The sequence below is a fragment of the Brachyhypopomus gauderio genome, chromosome 3, assembly GCF_052324685.1.
Source record: "Brachyhypopomus gauderio isolate BG-103 chromosome 3, BGAUD_0.2, whole genome shotgun sequence".
Classification (NCBI taxonomy): domain Eukaryota; kingdom Metazoa; phylum Chordata; class Actinopteri; order Gymnotiformes; family Hypopomidae; genus Brachyhypopomus; species Brachyhypopomus gauderio.
Genome location: NC_135213.1, coordinates 34,415,924 through 34,434,813, shown reverse-complemented (window position 1 = coordinate 34,434,813; position 18,890 = coordinate 34,415,924). Strand labels below are relative to the sequence as shown.

At 45.5% G+C, this 18,890-nt stretch overlaps 1 protein-coding gene across 1 annotated transcript; it reads right to left on the bottom strand.

Moving 5' to 3' along the window:
• Positions 1 to 16: 16 nt before the first annotated feature.
• LOC143509286 (uncharacterized) lies at positions 17 to 18,693 on the bottom strand. The gene is made up of 3 exons (XM_076997855.1): positions 18,267 to 18,693; positions 7,828 to 8,633; positions 17 to 268 (listed from the first exon to the last, which is right to left on the bottom strand). Exons 1-3 carry the CDS (start codon positions 18,345 to 18,347, stop codon positions 175 to 177), a joined length of 981 nt encoding a protein of 326 aa, XP_076853970.1. The 5' UTR covers positions 18,348 to 18,693; the 3' UTR covers positions 17 to 174.
• Positions 18,694 to 18,890: the final 197 nt, after the last annotated feature.

Here is an 18,890-nt window from a genome sequence, read left to right as displayed (position 1 = left end):
ACCCCGCCCCCTCTCCAGTACCTGCAATAGATGACAAACTCTAAACACCCATTCCAGACCAGCCCACTGAATTCCCTCTACAAACCTGTAACACAATGCAGACGGCTCAAAGACTCAAAGACCTGCTCTCTCCTTGACCGCAAAGGCACAGTTGTTTTTTTGGCTACGTGCACACTAGGCCCGTAAAGTCTGTCTGGGATCTGGAGCGATGTTTACCTCGGACTCGATGGACGGTGTGGTGTTGGATCCTTTTGCACATAGTTTTGGTCTGAGGGGGAAAATAACAACAGGACAACAAAACATGTCAGCTACGTTTTCATTGGTTCACCGAGTTCATGTCCTTTATCACCATGTCAACCGTGGTTGCTAGGAATCAACTGTTCTTTTAACTGTTTATTCCTTTCACTTAAATCACTTTCCAAACTCAGGTAGCCACACTGCGGACACCAAAGCTCATTTCACTGCAACGTGAGTAACGTGAGGAAGAGTTGAAGGGAAAATGTTTCTTTTAAACTCCTTTGTTATTGCATGAACTACTGTCTGTGAAACTTTTATTGCTGGTATGAAGGCAAAACAGCTCATGACATCAGAAAAATACAAAAAAGTTATACAATGAAATACAATAAATAAAATAGAAAATCACTGCTAAAACAACAGAAATATGCTAAAACTCTGCTAAAAACAACATATGTTAAAACACTGCTAGAAAACAGAAATATGTTAAAACGCTGCTAAAACAACAGAAATATGTTAAAACGCTACTAAAACAACAGAAATATGCTAAAACTCTGCTAAAAACAATAGAAATTGTTAAAACTGCTAAAATCATGGCATAATTGGCTAAAATTGTTAAAACTGCTAAAATCATGGCATAATTGGCTCATAATTTCTAGCTGAGAACATTCTGGGTGTGTTCATAATAAAATGAGTATGTTTGATTGACAGTCCACTGTCCGAGAGTCATAGCCTGCTGTTCACACAGCTGAGTATAAAGGTATAAACATGGAGAACTGGAATCATACAAATACACACACACACACACACCTAACGGCGAGGGTCTAAAATTATTCACAATCTCTGGTTCTAGATAAGCCTTCTTCACCAGTGTTTGCAAAATGCAGTTTTTTTTGCTGTCAGGGTGAAAATGAGACCAGAAAGAACCAAATTACTATGAATGGTGAAAATCTGCATGGATGTCACTGCAAAGCAACTTAGTCTAACATTCCTGTAGTTAATGTCAGCATATCCTACATTGGGTATAGCTTAAATAAGCTTTAGTCATCATTACGACCCCCATATTACCCCAGAAGGGGACCCTGTCTGGTGAAATGACTAGATCATTTAGTTCACATTGGAAAAGTTTTCATTTTATATTTGTATGTTGTGTGCCCAGAAAAGCAAGATTAACTGGACGAGATAGTAAGATGTGTCTCAGCCTCCATGTGGCTTTAAACCCTACAGACTTGGGATAAACCTGCTGTTTGTAGCTCAGGTAGTGTTGCCATGACAATTGTGTGTTATTTGTAGTTAATGTGTCCTACGTTTCATGTTGCAGCAGGCCAGTTTGAGTTTGCTTCTGTACAAAAACCCAATAAGGAGTCTGAATCATAACCTAAACTGAGTTGCTTTGAAAACCAGATTCCCTGTAAATTGAATGGCTCTAGTTTTCTTGGTAATTGGTAATTGAATGGCTCTAATATCCTTGGTCTTTAGATTAAAAAAGTGACAGTTATAATGAGTTAAAGCAAGGAAAGTTAAAGCAAGAAAATTCTTCACAACAACAATAAATAAACCATAACAAGACACTCTGTAGTGGTTGAGACAGCACATAAGTGGATCTGTCTCTCAAACACAACTGACAGTATTAAAAGATTAAGGTTAAGATTAGTTAAGAAAATATTATCTGTAACAGGATACAGTTGAATGTGGGTGTGGAACTGCTTGTGCAGCTGAACCTCAACAACAGGAACATGTAACTGATCTCATTCTCTGAGCAGCAGCTGAAAGAGCTTGAAAATCATCTCAGCTTCTATTCACCTCAACACCGACCTACCTGAGCTCCTACTGACCTGAACTCTGACCCACCTGAACTCTGACTCACATCAGCTCCGCCCCCTGCCTATTGAGGAGCATTATGCCAGCCCTGCCAGGCCACGCCCTCTCTCCTCCCCCAATTCTCAGGAGCATTTAACTAGCCTCCAGAAGCCACACCCCCATCCTCCCCCAATTCTCTCACTACTGCCCTTTCTCTGTATTATGTGCTTGTTTTTCAGCCTTTTGTGGCCTGGATCTACTGGAACAAGCCCAGGTGTGTACAGCAGGTTTTCACATCAAAGCACACGGCAAAAGGAGGAGAAACATGATCTAATTTGCTTACAACAGAAGACAAAGGACCCAGCTGAAGAAACACAGGCCGGGAATGGAGTGTGCAGACCACCAGTGCTCCTGCCCCAGTGCTCTTGCCCTACTACTTCTGCCCTACTGCTCCTGCCGCAGTGCCTGGCCCGAAATGCCCCCATAGCCTCCTGTAGCCAGTGGCTGAGGGGCAAGACAGGCAGAGGTGTGTGAAAATCTCATGCTGAACACAGACACTGCACACACACAGACACAGCAGGAACACAAACACTCACACACACTCAGAGCAAGAACACACACTCACACACACTTGCAGGAACACGCTCTCAATGCAGGAACACACACTCAGACCAGGAACACACGCTTTCAGTACAGGAACCTCAGTGGCTTGATCAGAGACAGGAGCCTTGTTAGAGACTGTCAGAGAGACTCAGTCAGAGAGACTGTCAGAGACTCAGTTAGAGAGACTGTCAGAGAGACTCAGTCAGAGCGACTGTCAGAGACTCAATCAGAGAGACTGTCAGAGAAACTGTCAGACTCAGTCAGAGAGACTCAGACTGTCAGAGAGACTCAATCAGAGAGACTGTCAGAGACTCAGTCACTGTCAGAGAGACTCAATCAGAGAGACTCAGTGAGAGAGATTGTCAGAGACTCAGTGAGACTGTCAGACTCAGTCAGAGACTGTCAGAGAGACTCAGTCACTGTCAGAGAGACTCAGTCACTGTCAGAGACTCAGTGAGACTGTCAGACTCAGTCAGAGAGACTCAGTCACTGTCAGAGAGACTCAGAGACTCAGTCAGAGAGACTGTCAGAGACTCGGTCAGAGAGACTGTCAGACTCAGTCAGAGAGATTCAGAGACTCAGTAAGAGAGACTGTCAGAGACTCAGAGAGGCTCAGTCAGTGAGACTGTCAGAGAGACTCAGTCACTGTCAGAGAGACTCAGAGAAAGTTTTTTTATTAGAAAGTGGTGTAGGGGGTAAAATATATGACATTATTAAATCTATGTACACAAAGAATAGGTGCGGTATAAAGATTGGCAACAAAAGAAGCACATTCTTCTCCCAGGAGTGTGGAGTGAGACAAGGCTGTTGCTTAAACCCAACATTGTTCAACATATATATCAATGAATTAGCCACCATCTTAGAACGCTCTGCAGCACCTGGTCTCACTCTACATGACTCAGAAATCAAGTTTCTGCTCTATGTAGATGATCTGGTTCTGTTGTCCCCCACAGAGAAGGGGCTACAGCAGAACTTGGACCTGCCGGAGCAGTACTGCCAGACCTGGGCCCTGGCAGTGAACTTGAAAAAGACCAAAACAATAATCTTCCAAAAAAGAGCCAGATCTCAGGGAAGCACATCACATTTCACACTAGGGTCACAAACCTTAGAGTCCTGTACAGACTACAATTACTTAGGTTTGAAGATTAGTTCAACTGGAAACTTCAATCCAGCAATTAATGAACTGAGAGAGAAAGCACGCAGGGCATTCTATGCAATCAAACGGCAAATTCAAATTCAAATACCAATTCAAATTTGGCTAAAAATATTCCAGTCTGTCATAGAACCAATTCTATTGTATAGTAGTGAGGTGTGGGGGCCACTCGTAAACCACAATTTTGAACAATGGAACAGACACCCAATTGAGATAATGCACTCTGAATTTTGTAAAAGTATTCTGCACGTCCACAGGAAGACAACAAATAATGCCTGTAGAGCTGAATTAGGCCAATTCCCACTATTACTCAAAATTAAAAAAATGAGTATCAAATATTGGCTACATGTTAAAAACAGTGACCCCCACTCCTACCACTACAAAGCCCTGCAATGCCAAGAGCTGAGCAGAGAGACGAGTCCCCTCACACAGCTGGTCCTGACACTGAGTTCACTAACCAACACTAACACTTCCACATCAGGACCAGACTGGAATACAATCAATCAGACCAAACCAAATTATAACACTTCAAAAACAAAACTACATCACCCATTGGAACGCACAAACACAAAACAGAATGCAGTGCTATCTGGCCCTAAAACGACAGTACACTGTAGCAGACTACCTGCTTACAGTGACTGATACTAAACACAGAACCACGTTGACAAAGTACAGACTTAGTGAACATAGCCTGGCCATCGAGCCTGGCCGATACAAGAAATCATGGCTGCCCAGAGAGCAAAGACTCTGCCAACAATGTAAAAGTGTAACTGTAGAGACAGCTGCACTTCCTCACTGAATGTGAAACTTTTCAACAAATACGTCTTATGTACTTTACAAAATTTGAGCTGATTCACCCCAACTTTAAGTCCTTACCTAATAATGACAAACTCCCCATCCTCCTGGCAGAAAAGAAAGAAAGCAGCACTTTAGCGGGGAGATATGTATCTACCTTATACAATATGAGGGAGAGTGAGTAGCACACACACACACACACAAACGCACACACACATACCCTGTTTGTAAACACTTTGATTTATGTTGATCTATTTATTTTTTCTCCTCTACATTTGTTATTTATTTGCTTTCCTTTCTTTTCACTTCTTCAACTTTAAATTCATGTTCAAGTTCATCATAATTAGAATTCTTCATATTTTTCAATGATTTATTCATGTTGAATGATAACACTGCTTTGGCAATACTGTAACTGAATATGGTCATGCCAATAAAGCTTGTTGAATTGAATTGACTCAGTCAGAGAGACTCAGAGAGACTGTCAGACTCAGAGAGCCTGTCAGAGACTCAGTCAGAGAGACTCAAAGAAACTCAGTCAGAGAGACTGTCAGAGACTCAGTCACTGTCAGAGAGAATCAGAGACTCAGTCAGAGAGACTCAGTCAGAGACTGTCAGAGAGACTGTTATTATTAGGGGTGGGAATCGTTTACTATCTTTCGATTCGATTCCGATTTTGGGGGCCACAATTCAATTCAAAATCGATTTTCGATTCAAAACGATTTTCGATTCAAAAAACGATTTGATTTATAAAAATTTCTGCTTAAGTCTATAAAATCTGCATGATCTACTACAGTCTGCTTTGCAAGACAGAATGACAAATACAGAAAATAAAGTGTCTTTCACATTTAATTAACAAAAACAAGCTGTCAGGGCTGGCTCGGATGCAGTTCCCCCAGCCGTCGCTAGGGGCACCAGAGTCAGTCCCAGACTAAACCGACGTGACCGTACGTTCTCAGCCAGTCTCTGCTTTCTCTGTGGTTGCTTCTCGTTTGAAGGTGTTGAGTCTCCCGTGTTGTTTTGTTTGTTCGTTCTGGGTCGCTGTGCGCGTTTCCCTCTCGCTAATACGTGTGACGAGTGTCAGGTCCACCCTTCTCTATATTATTTCACGCTGTGTGTACGTTCCCATGCTCACCGCGTTACACACGCCTTGCACAAGAGCTACATACATTGTGTCCAGTTCGGTCTTCCCTGGCATTCGTAAATACCAAAATGAACCCATATTTTGCCTTAAATGAAGACGGAACAGTGTCACATCCAGCCCCTCCCTCCTCCCTGGTCCCGCCTAGCTCCCCGCTCCCATTCGTTCCTTCCTCTGTCTGTCACGCCCCCGTCGTCAGTCTCGTACACCTGAGTCTTGTTCCACCGTCGTTTTTCCGTGTATATAAACCCCCTCGTGTTTTACCCCGGTGTCGGTCATTCCCTGTACGTGAGTCCCTCGCCGTTCCTCTGTTTTGCCTATGGTCTGTTCATGCTTTTGTCCCTGTATGTAAGTTCCTTGCTTCTCCTTGCCCTGGATTTATCTGTTCATGTTGTTTTTCTTGTACCCCCCTCTCTGTTTCATTCTTAGCCTTCGCTAGTTTGGTTTTCCCTATGTTTGGCGCTTATGTTTGCTTTCTTTGGTAGCTTGTACTTTGTTGTTTTTTTAATTATCAGTTAATGCTCTTGTGTTATGTCCCCCTCGTATGCTTGTATGACTCTTGGTTGGTAATCATCTTACGTTAACTTCTCCCTGTTGTTTAGCATAGTTCCTCTACCCTCTGTGTCTTTGTCGTGTTTGGTAACCTCTTTTATTAAAACCCCTTATACTCTGCACTTGCGTCATGCCTGCCCGTCGCAAACGTTACAAACAGGTTGAATATCTTTCCTCCATCTGTTTTTAAACTTTTCCGCACACGAGTGTGTCCCAGAACCTGCTGCGTAAAGTCTCGCGTAATTTTGTAATTACGTAACGCGACTTAGAATCGATTTTGGGACATTTAAAATCGATTCTGAATCGTAGTAAATGAGAATCGATTTTTGATATATGAATCGATTTTTTGGCACACCTCTAGTTATTATAGTTATTCTATCTTCATCATGTCAGTTACTGTTTCATTCTTACTCTTTCTCTAGTTGCATTTTTTAAAACATTTTTATATCCATAGAGTCTTACATATATTTATCAGTTTATATTACACAGAGTGTGTTTGCTGGGAGCTGAACCCATGACCCTGAACCCACGGCTCTGAACCCACGACCGTGAAGCCACGACCCTGAACCCATGACCCTGAACCCACGACCCTGGACCCATGACCTTGACTCACCCCTGATCCATGAACACCCCTGACTCATGAACACCCCTGACCCAGGGGTCAGGGGTGACTAGGGGTGTGACGAGATGTAACTCAGCGAGATTTCTCGTCGCATTAAAAATCTGCCAGAATGATGTCGGAAAATACAGGTATTACTATTGAAGATGAACTCGCCCTTTCAAATCATTTGCTTGGCAGCATTTTGGGTAGCTGGCAGAAATGATAAATGGCAAGAGAGTGACTGATAAGACACGGACCATATGCAAACATTGTATGAAAATAAAGGTCTGGTTAACGACGGATCGGAGTTACGACCGACTTTTTTTTTTTTGTGCGGTGCGTGGAGGAGCAGTGGCAGCACAGTGGAGTGTTGTGGGGTGTAGAGTACGATGAGCTGAGGCAGCGCAGCCTCCACCGCAGCCCATCTCGGCAACACGATCGCTCTTTCTCACGCTGTACGCACGAGAAAATAGTAAATCTTTACTATATTTACAATTTAGCGTATCTAAATCTAGGGTCACGCTTAATCGTTGTTAAGCGGGGACTCGCTGTAATGTTTGCGATTGAAAAAGGAGAAATACTTCATTTTATTTATTTTATTTTAACTTTTATGAAATTTTATTTTTTTTCAATTTTTAATTTCAATAGAGGAAAAAGTTTATTAAAAGCTCATACTTATATCATGCAGGTTAAGAGTTATAATAAAACATTTCAAAATGCATGTGTAACTCAGTTAAATAAAAGTCTGTTGTCCAGTCATATAATTTGTCATTTTAGTGTTCTTAAAATCTCGTCTCGTATTGTTCTCCTGAACCCAATATCGTGTCTTGTCTCGTCTCGTGAGCTGAGTGTATCGTCACACCCCTATCCCTGACCTATGAACACCCCTGAGCGATGAACGCCCATGACCCATGAACACCCCTGACCCACAAACACCCCTCGCACATTTACCTAAAGATCACCCAGAGTGTGCAGCCCATAGCCATAGAGAAGAGTGCTGCACCACACACAGCAGCCACCAGTGTGGCTACCGTGCCATCGGAGGGCGCCAGAGAGCTCTGTCCCGCAGCCAACGCTTGGGTCCAGTTCCGGTAGTAGAAGAGCAGGGCGAAGCCCCGCCCCCAGTGGGTGGTGGTGATGAGCTCCAATACGACCTCCACCATCTCTGCGTCGGAGCCAAACTCCAGCTGGCCACTGGCAGGGTGGTTGGAGCCACAGAACCTGGAGGAGAACGTGAGAAGATCAGATATGTAGAGGACGTCGTGGGGACAGACGTCCACGCCGGACAGCTGCGTCTCTGTGCTGGTGTCTTCGTCCCACTCGACTGCTGTGGTAGGAGTGACGGGGGACGGTGGACCTGCGGCCACGTGCACCCTGCCGGACTCTTCCTGGAAAACGAGCTGCGTGAGCTCCGCCCCCCGTTTGAGCTCCGCCCCCCGTGCGGGACCGGGTTCCTTCACCGCTCTTCCTCTGCCGCCTGTGGAGATTAGTTCATCCATGAAAGGGCTGAGGTCTTCCACGCCATCACCCAAGCTCTCCACGGAAACGGCAGCTGACGCGGTGGGGGACCCGGCCGCGTCGCCGTGGCTCTCGAAGACGTCGAAGTCCAGCATCTCCATGGTGAGCAGGTGGCCAGCGGGAACCACGAACTGCCAGACGCAGTGTGTGTGTGAGGAGTAGTTGTGCGGGAAGCCCGGGGACAGAATAAGGCCCTGCGTGTTCGAGACATCCAGCCTGGCACCACATTCAAAATACACCTAGAAATGAGAGAAGAGGGGAGGTCAGCTCAGGGAGGAGGGGAGGTCAGGGAGGAGAGGAGGTCAGGGAAGAGGGGAGGTCAGCTGAGGGAAGAGGGGAGGTCAGCTCAGGGAGGAGGGGAGGTCAGCTCAGGGAGGAGGGGAGGTCAGCTCAGACAACTTGCTTCTTGACTGAATGTTTTTTCCTATGTTTCAAAAAAGATTGCAACATTCATTAAAGTTTCAAAAGTTTCCTGAAAACCATCCATCCATTAACTTTACCACTTTATCCCACTGGCTGGGAGCCAATCCCAGTATCACCGGGTAAGGGCGTGGTACACCAGGGGGAATCAAACCCAGACCCCCTTGAAACGCCACATACACGTTTCTGTCGCCCATGCCCGCAATCCTAATATGAATTGAATTAATTAGATTTAGTACTTGAAATTTTCTTATGTATTTATTAAAATAGCAATATATTGATGGATCGCGCTGTCCCATTTCTTACCACAGTCCAAACACATGCCGTCAGGTGTAAACCAACTTTCTGACATCTATCACAACAAGCAAATGGTAGACGATTTCCATCTCCATTAATTACAATGGAAAATGACTTCCATCAGACTTTCCTGTAGTTGGCTTAATTGTGGTGTATTCGCCTGTTTTAACTGAATTTTCCACAGCTGAAACTGGTTGACTGTCTACAATCTGCCATTTCGGTATCAAAATGACAAAATGACGCACACTTCATGTTCACGTGATCAGTTGCTTAGCCAATATTTTGAATTAGTTTATTGCTTACTTACTGAATGATTAATTGTTTTCGTCCTGTTCCTTATGCATGGAAATCATTGCGTTGTTATTATTATAATTTTCTAGACTATTAATTTGCGGGATTTTTCTACATGTATATGTGGTCCCGCTCCCACATCACCTGGACTAATTAAACTCCCGCTCCCGCCAATAATAATTAAATTCTGTCCCGCGCCGCAAGATATTCTGTCGGGTCCCACGGGATTACCGCGGGAGTGCAGACCTCTACCCCCTTGCTGTGTAGCGACCGTGCTAACCACCACACCACCATGCCACCCTTTCTGGAAAACTATTCCAGGCTAAAAAAAGTGTGTGTGTATTGTTTACTCACTTTAAAAGCAAGATCAGACAATTGTATCATACCAGCATGTCAGACAATAGAATTCAGCAACATCTATTTTAAATGCAGTCCTGAGTTTCAGCAGAAGGGCTCAAATGGCACAAACACTCTGATGTATTAGAGAGAAAATCCAGGAAATGATTGAAATATTTCTAGCATTTACATTCACACAGGGTGTGTAAAAATCACATCTGATCAGAAGTTATAGAGCTATATATATGTTGTATGATTATGAAATATTATGTCAGTAACTGCTACAGTAACTTAAATGTAACCCTTTTTTATGTCAGTGACTACTACAATAACAACTGTAACTCTTTTGTATGTCAGGAACTGTGCTACAGTAACTTAACTCTAACCCTTTTGTATGTCAGGAACTGCTACAGTAACTTAACTATAACCATTTTGTATGTCAGTAACTGCTACAGTAACAACTGTAACCCTTTTGTATGTCAGTAATTACAGTAACAACTGTAACTTTTGTATGTCAGGAACTGTGCTACAGTAACTTACCTGTAACCCTTTTGTATGTCAGTAACCACTACAGTAACTTAACTGTAACCCTTTTGTATGTCAGTAACCGCTACAGTAACTTAACTGTAACCCTTTTGAATGCCAGGAACTGTGCTACAGTAACAGGCAATGCTGACAAAATCACATAGAAATACGTCTCAAAACAGAGAGAAGAGATAGCAGGACGACATAAGAGGTGGACACCTGGGTGTGTGGAGAACATTACCCTGCCGGCCGCTCCCGAACACAAACTATTCACCCCTCCATCGGTCGGGGAGTCCATCAAACACACATTCGCCCGCCGCCCCCCCCCCCCCCCCCCCCCCCCCCCCCCCCCCCGAGCATGGGGAGGTGTTCAGCTGCTAATATTTCCCAGGTGCGCCGGACGGAGGGGACCTCAGCATAATCGGACACAGATGCACTGCGAGGTGTGGAACATACCGGTTCTGTTTATTGGGTTTGCTGTTGGCCCCGGTTCTGGACTCTGAGATGAAAGCCCCTGGCATAGCGAGCTGGAAGACTGTGACAGGTAATGAACCTCCTGCCCCCCAGGTAACCCCAGCAGTCTGTGCACAGGACCCAATTCTAATGCTACTGAGACAGAAACTGCTAAACAAACCGACTGGCTGAAGTAAAAAAAGTGCTTTAAAGCCGTTTACACTCCCACTCTCACCATCTGTGTCCCATCACAAAGCCGTTCTGCAGACTGCGTTCTTTAGGTGGTGAGATTTGTGTGCAAGTTTCATCCATGACTGCGTGAGAGATGCATGGGGTTAAACACAGTAGACGTGAACAAGTTACTATTTCCTAAAACCTTTAAACAAAGAGAGCCAGGCTAGGAGTGAGAGGTCAGAGGACAGGCTAGGAGCGCAAGGTCAGGGATGACATTACTGTGGTCTGGACACCAGGGCGTGTGCAGGGGTCCGTACATCTAAGAGATCCGTACGGGTCAAAGGCGACGTTCGTTTTCCTGGTACGACTAGCGCGGGACATCAGGCACTCACGTGGCTTTACTGTTCTACTGAAAGACCTGCAAAAGCACAGATCAAATCTCTTCTTCTGAAGGAAACCCCACAAGGAAGAGGAGGAGGAAGAGAGGGGAGGGAGTGGGAGTGAGGAGGAGGATGAGGAGGAGGTGAACATCTGGGACCACTCACACGGCCCGACGCTCAACTGCAGCAGGTCCTGTGAAGTAAACGGAACCGTTCTGTGAAAAAGCAAACATGTTTATTGTGTAGCAGACCACCGCTGTGCACTGGCTCCATTACTAAAGAATTCATATGAATAAAAAGTCTTTCAGCTTTAGTTCCACCATCAGGTTGCTCAGTACAGAAACAGAGATGGTGTGTGTGCAGAAGTGTTGTGTGTACAGATTATCGTCGCCTTGTCTGAAGTCAGCGTGGTGCTCCAGGGACGCCGGTGTGTCAGACAGGGAGAACATCGCTGCTACCTCCAGCACTCCCCTGAGCTCCTCACAGTGTGTTGGATCTCGGGCCACCTCACACAGCCAAAGTTCAGCTAGCCAGACAGTTTAAGCCAGAGGTCAGGACCGTCTGACAGGAATTCAAATCTCCGGCTTAACTAACCCTGCTGACTGAGGAATGTGATTAGGCATTTTGTGACTGAGGTGAGGTCCAGTCAGGAGTGGCAGTGGCTGTGTGGTCACCAGGACACGCGAGCGACATGTGACCGACACGCGAGCTGCTGTGTGTGCTGTCGTGTGTATGGTGGACTTCAGGAACCAAGGGGAACCTCAGTGTAGGCTTCAGGAAGCAGAGGGACACGCCCAGCTGCTGTGGAGGGGAGGAGTCTTTAGAGGGACACACCCAGCTGCTGTGGAGGGGAGGAGTCTTTAGAGGGACACACCCAGCTGCTGTGGAGGGGAGGAGACTTCAGAGCTGGAGGTCAAAACACCAGCAGGCAGGAAAAAGCTGCGTCCTGTGAACATGCGTTTCTGCTCCACCCTTGGAGCACGGAGGCTTCTCCACCCACAGCTCCGTCACACTTTCTGCGTGAAAGACACTCGGACGGCTAGCTGAGCACCACCTGCTTCTGACTGTTTATAATGAAAATTCCTGACAACCGGATTAAATGAGAAAACAGAGCTGTTTCCCAGCAGATTAACACTGCCAAGTACTGGCCTCTCTCTCTCTCTCCTTCTCTCCCCCCTCTCTATCTCTCTCACTCTCCTCGCCTCTCTCTTTCATTACCTCTCCCCTCCTCTCTCTCTTTCTCTCTCTCTCCCCTCTTTCTCTCTCTATTTTAGCCTCTTCTGACCACCAAGTCTTTTTTCACAACAACAGGTTCAGAGATGTTATATGAGATAATGACACCGCATTGGTGGCAGAGTTCCAGCCTTGAAGGCATTACTCATTCACACACACACACACACACACACACACACACACACACACACACACACACACACCTGTGAGTCCCCTCATAAACATACTCAGGGCCTCTGTCTGGGGCAGCAGCAGAGCTTTTGTTTACTGATTGTGCAGAGGGAGCTTGTTCACCTCTGTGTGTGGAGCTAGGAACAGGGAGTGAACCTGTGGACACACACACACACACACACTAGTGCTGGGCGGAATGACCAAAATTCTATATCATGGTATTTTTCTAAATTATATCGGTTTGACGGTTTTTCCCCCCATGCGTGATGTGTTAACTGCATTGATTACGAAAAGAGTTACTGCAGTAGAGTGGTTAAGAGTGCCCTATTCCACTGTTAGAAAAATGTCTCCACATAAGTATTACATGTAATACAGATTTGCATGGCCTCACATGATCAGTTTTCAAATGGTAGCACTAAAGTAGTGAATGAATCATATAGCATGACAGTTGCAGTAAAAATACAAAACCTTTTATTTTTTAATTATCTCTTTTAATGTGATGAAAAGACAACACTCGGGGAGACCCAGACGACATTCGGGGAGACCCAGACGACACTCGGGGAGACCCAGAGAAGGAGAGAAGTCTGGGCCTTTACCTCCTACGTCTACCCCCACGTCTGCCCCTTCATCTACCCCTATGTCTACCCCCACGTCTGCCCCTACATCTACCCTTTCGACTGCCCCCACGTCTACCCCTACGTCTGCCCCCACATCTACCCCTACGTCTGCCCCTTCGTCTACCCCCACGTCTGCCCCCACGTCTGCCCCTTCGTCTATCCCTACGTCTACCCCTTCGTCTACCCCCACGTCTACCCCTATGTCTACCCCCACGTCTGCCCCTTCGTCTATCCCTACAGTTGTGATCAAATTTATTCAACCCCCAATGCTGCGAAGAGTTTTATGGAATTCAGTGCACATTTGTAATTGTGTTCATAATGAAATCTTACAAGGACTTGTTAAAGAACTAAATGCAACTAAGATAGCATCAATTTTTTTTGTCATAAAGTATTAAATGGCCTTTTTGTGATTTCTTCATTGACACAATTATTCAACCCCTTTACGACTACCACTCCTAAGAACAGAGGTTCATTCCAGTGTTTTCCATCAGGTATTGAAAACATCTGTGGATGTCAACGAGCAGCAATCAAGCATGATAAGCACCAATTAGGCAGATTTAAAAGGACTGTGATACTCAGCTCCTTCTAGACATCTACTGGTGTGTTTCCAAGCATGGTGAAGGCAAGAGAATGGTCCCAGAAGACAAGAGAAGAGGTTATTGCTCTTCACAAGAATGGCAATGGATATAAAAAGATTGCGAAGTTGTTAAATATTCCAAGAGACACTATCGGAAGTATCATTCGCAAGTTCAAGTTAAAGGGCACAGTGGAAACGTTACCTGGTCGTGGCAGAAAGAAGATCCTGACCGCGACTGCTGTGCGCTACCTGAAGCGTAATGTGGAGAAAAATCCCCGCGTGACTGCTAAGGAACTGAAAAAAGACCTGTCAGATGTGGGCACTGAAGTTTCAGCTCAGACAATAAGGCGCGCACTGCATAACGAAGACCTCCATGCCAGAACGCCCAGACGCACCCCCTTGCTGACTCCAAAGAACAAGAAAAGTCGACTGCAGTATGCCAAAAGTCATGTGGACAAGCCACAAAGGTTTTGGAACAGGTTTTGGAAACTAAATTAGAACTGTTTGGGACAATGGACCAGCGCTATGTTTGGAGAAGGAAGAACCAGGCTTATGAACAAAAGAACACCTTGCCTACTGTGAAGCATGGCGGGGGGTCAATTATGCTTTGGTGCTGTTTTGCTTCTAATGGTACAGGAAAGCTTCAACGTGTGCAGGGTACCATGAATTCCCTTCAGTACCAGGAGATCTTGGAGGAAAATGTGATGGAGTCAGTCACAAACCTGCGGCTTGGGAGACGTTGGACCTTCCAACAGGACAATGATCCGAAGCACACATCCAAGTCCACTAGAGCATGGTTGAACATGAAAGGCTGGAACATTCTAGAGTGGCCATCGCAATCACCAGACTTAAATCCAATTGAGAACCTCTGGTGGGACCTAAAGAAGGCAGTTGCAGTGCGCAAGCCTAAGAATGTGACTGAACTGGAGGCTTTTGCCCATGAAGAATGGGCTAAGATACCCATAGGTCGCTGCAAGACACTTGTGTCAAGCTATGCTTCACGCTTGAAAGCTGTCATAACTGGAAAAGGATGTTGTACTAAGTACTAAAAAATAATGTCACTAGGGGGTTGAATAAAACTGATAATGATGTGAGCACAGTAAAGACATTTGTGGTTATTCCATCATAAATATTATGTTATGTTTGTCTAATTTATAAGTGCCTCTTTGATATAATTGTAAATAAGATGACTGAAATGATCAAAATCAATGTCAAACTGGCCAAAACACTTTATTTCAGTGGGGGTTGAATAAATTTGATCACAACTGTACATCTACCCCCACGTCTACCCCTACGTCTGCCCCCATGTCTGCCCCCACTTTTACCCCTGCATCTGCTCCCATGTCTGTCCCCACGTCTACCCCTGCGTCTGCCCCCACGTCTAGCCCACATGTACCCCCAGGGCACAAGGCCTCTACACGAGTGCCTCCTGTGGTTATACTGTTTGTTTCAGGCGTGTGCGGTGCTCTCAGCACAGTCTGATGGACTCCAGCAATTAACATAATTCTGAGTCCCAAATGTGTGTGTGAGGAGGGTATGCACAGCATGTGTGAAGGTATGTGAACCAACCAGAGCCTCCAATGAAATGAATCCTCACTGAGGCAGCCAATGGGAAGCCAGGGGAGGAGCACAGTGCTCATCCTCCCAATCTCGCTTCCACATTAACACACAGGCACAAATGCAACATGGAGGAACTTCAGACTCTCTCCACACTAATTCAAGTCTGAGTGTTATTTGATATTCAGGAGATCATCTTGTACCATGTACTCACATAAACCACATACAAAAACACATACACACACAATGAATATACTGAAGCAAACATGTGAACAATAGGTGGACAAACAAAATGACAGTAATCTCACATCTCCAAACAACAGCTTGACAATGAAATGTTTTCTTCTCCCCAGAGATGGGTTAGGGAACGAATTTCCAAAGCCTGTTTATCCAAATCTCAAACACAGAACGTAGCACAACTCCTCAAACATGTAGAAACAGACACACACGCACACAAACAGAGCACAGGGCCTTTTGTCTCACGCACACACACACACACACACACACACACACACACACAGAGAGCACAGGGCCTTTTGTCTCACACACACACATCACAGGGCCTTTTGTTTGACAATTCCAGGAACTCGGTGATCCGCCCGTTTCATGGAGATGACAACAGACAGCTATACACCATATTACATACTGTCCCACGCCGTCTCTTGACTCCGCCTACCATCCTGCCCACCAGGCCGCCTACCATCCTGCCCACCAAGTCACCCACCGACCAGCCCACCAGGCCATTTAGCCTACCGACCAGCCCACCAGACCATCTAGCCTACCGACCAGCCCACCAGGTCATCTAGCCTACCGACCAGCCCACCAGGTCATCTAGCCTACCGACCAGCCCACCAGGTCATCTAGCCTACCGACCAGCCCACCAAGTCATCTAGCCTACTGACCAGCCCACCAGGTCATCTAGCCTACCGACCAGCCCACCAGGTCATCTAGCCTACCGACCAGCCCACCAGGCCGCCTATCCATGGATTCCCTGTTGTAACTTCCCTCAGGTACTGGGCAGGATGCATCAAGAGGGAAGAGTCAAGTTATTAAACCTGTAATAACTCATCAATCACCTTGATTAATTAAACCTGTCATAACATCACCCTGATGCCTTTTTAAACCTGTAATAACTCATCAATCACCTTGATACCGTTTTAAACCTGTCATAACTCATCAATCACCTTGATACCATTTTAAACCTGTAATGACTCATCAATCACCTTGATACCGTTTTAAACCTGTCATAACTCATCACCCTGATGCCTTTTTAAACCTGTAAGAACTCATCAATCACCTTGATACCGTTTTAAACCTGTCATAACTCATCACCCTGATGCCTTTTTAAACCTGTAAGAACTCATTAATCATCCTGAGACATTAAACCTGTAATAACTCAATCACTGAGACATTCAACCTGTAATAGCTCATCATGCTTAAATGTTAGTAAACCTGTAATAACTTAATCACCCTGAGACATTAGTAAACCTGTAACAACTCAATCAATCTGAGATGTTAGTAAACCTGTAATAACTCATCAAATGATGGGACCAGCTTTTCTTTGTTTCCAATTTGCTAGGCCTTTTTATTTTAAACACAGAATCCCCACATTTACCCACATTACCAAGAGATGTTATAACACAATTGCTAGTTCATGATAGCTAGTTCAGATAATTGGGTATAAATGGTCATTAAAATGTACCTTGTCTGGAGTCTACTAAATCACCCCCCCCAAAAAATAGAGAAACGCTAAGCCCCCCTTCACAAGACCCACTCTGCTGAACTCTCCCCCTCCACCTGTAACTGTTTCTTTGTAACTGATAATGAAACGTCAGCACTATGGCAGAATGCTGCGACAAACTGTTACCTGTGCCTCTTATGGCATGGACAAAGTGATTATTAAAACTGTACGATGGTGTATAGATTAAATGTGAAGTCAGTCGGGATCAGTCAACTCACCTGTTGCCACTCTACCCTGAGTGTGAACCTGATAATGCAGAATAGAGGACACTCCAGGATCTCCAGGGTTTCTGTGAGCGATGCCCAATATATTCGCACCCTACAGACGCAGCGTGGTGAAGGAGCACGACAGCAACAACACAAAAAAAGGTGTTTTATTATTGCACGCGGCGGTGTGAAGAAAGGATGAGCACGAGCGCGTGGAAGCGCACGAGAGCGGCGCGTCGCACGAGAGCAGAAGCAAAGCGCTCGTGCAGAGTATCCAAACGACACAAAAACGCTGTTTACAACGTATTTAAACGTATGTTTACAACGTATTTATACACACAAGACCGAGATCTGGTCAGATATCTCGCTCTCAAACCCCCGCGGTGTGTGTAGGAACTTCTAAAAGGCCAATAAAGCTTTTTTTTGGGAGGGGGGGTATCAACACCTACGCCTTAACAAATGAATAAACGTTTATCAGGTGTATCGGAGAACATGGGTGTATAACACACGGATATGTTCCGCTTAGCCCGGTGGAAACACACCGTGACCCGCTCCAACACGGACCGAAACGACGCCGTTCAACCCGTTCAACCCGAACCTCCGCCAGGAGGACCACACAGGCTGCCGCGGTCCACGGTTCAGCAGGTCCAACAGAGACTCTCATGGACAACAACATGGAGAAATTCCCTGATGTACTTCTCACACACACATGAAGCCAAAGCAGCATAGACATTTCGAGAATTGTTTTTCCCTCTGATTGATTTTTACTCGTAAATATTCTTTTACAATAATCTGCGTTGACAACATAAGTTTTTCTTTCTGGATTTTAAAAGCGAGACAATTCACAAACAGCTCAGCGGGGGAAAAATATGCTGCCGAAATACTTGTACTCACTTTTTTGGACACACATCCAGCCAGCCAGAGCAGATAAGCTGTCATGTAAAGTTTTGCCTTGTCAAGTCCGCACAGATACATGTTCGTAAAGCAGCGCGAGCGGCGACGCACGCAGGACCTGGGCTCGCGCCGTCTCTACTCCCATTCACCTGGGAGCACGCGGGGGCGCGCCTTCACAACGCGTGCACCCGCACGTAAACAACAGCGGAGGTCCTGCGCGTTCGCGACGCCCACCGAGCCAATTTATTTATTTGCGAACACCAGTAAAGAAATTACGTACGCGTTGGATTACCACTAGCAGTTATTTAAGGTGGAACTTGTAACTCTGCGAGTAGGTACACACGTCTTGCGTCTGTAGGCACATATTATTCGCATACTTCAGCCAATCTGCGGTGTGATGTCCAATGACAGCTGCTAAGAATAGCAGGTTAGAAATGCTTTGAAAGAAATTCTCGAAGGACTAGTTCATCTTGAACACCTTGCGTTGTGATCAAACGCGACGTTGGTATGTCGCTGCAGGATGTAGTATTGTTTTATTGCCAAAGATTAAATACGTTTCGTTGCGTTCTCAAATCGCTTTCCAACATGCGACACTCAGGCCAGTGTTTGCAAGGGAAAGTAACT

What these genes read in the sequence shown, in the direction of transcription:
- LOC143509286 (XM_076997855.1), bottom strand. Translation starts at nt 18,347, where the DNA reads ATGTATCTGTGCGGACTTGACAAGGCAAAACTTTACATGACAGCTTAT. An exon ending in CTGGATGTGTGTCCAAAAAA is followed by an intron (nt 8,634 to 18,266) that starts GTGAGTACAAGT and finishes TCTCATTTCTAG; the next exon opens with GTGTATTTTGAATGTGGTGC. An exon ending in ACACTCTGGGTGATCTTTAG is followed by an intron (nt 269 to 7,827) that starts GTAAATGTGCGA and finishes TTTCCCCCTCAG; the next exon opens with ACCAAAACTATGTGCAAAAG.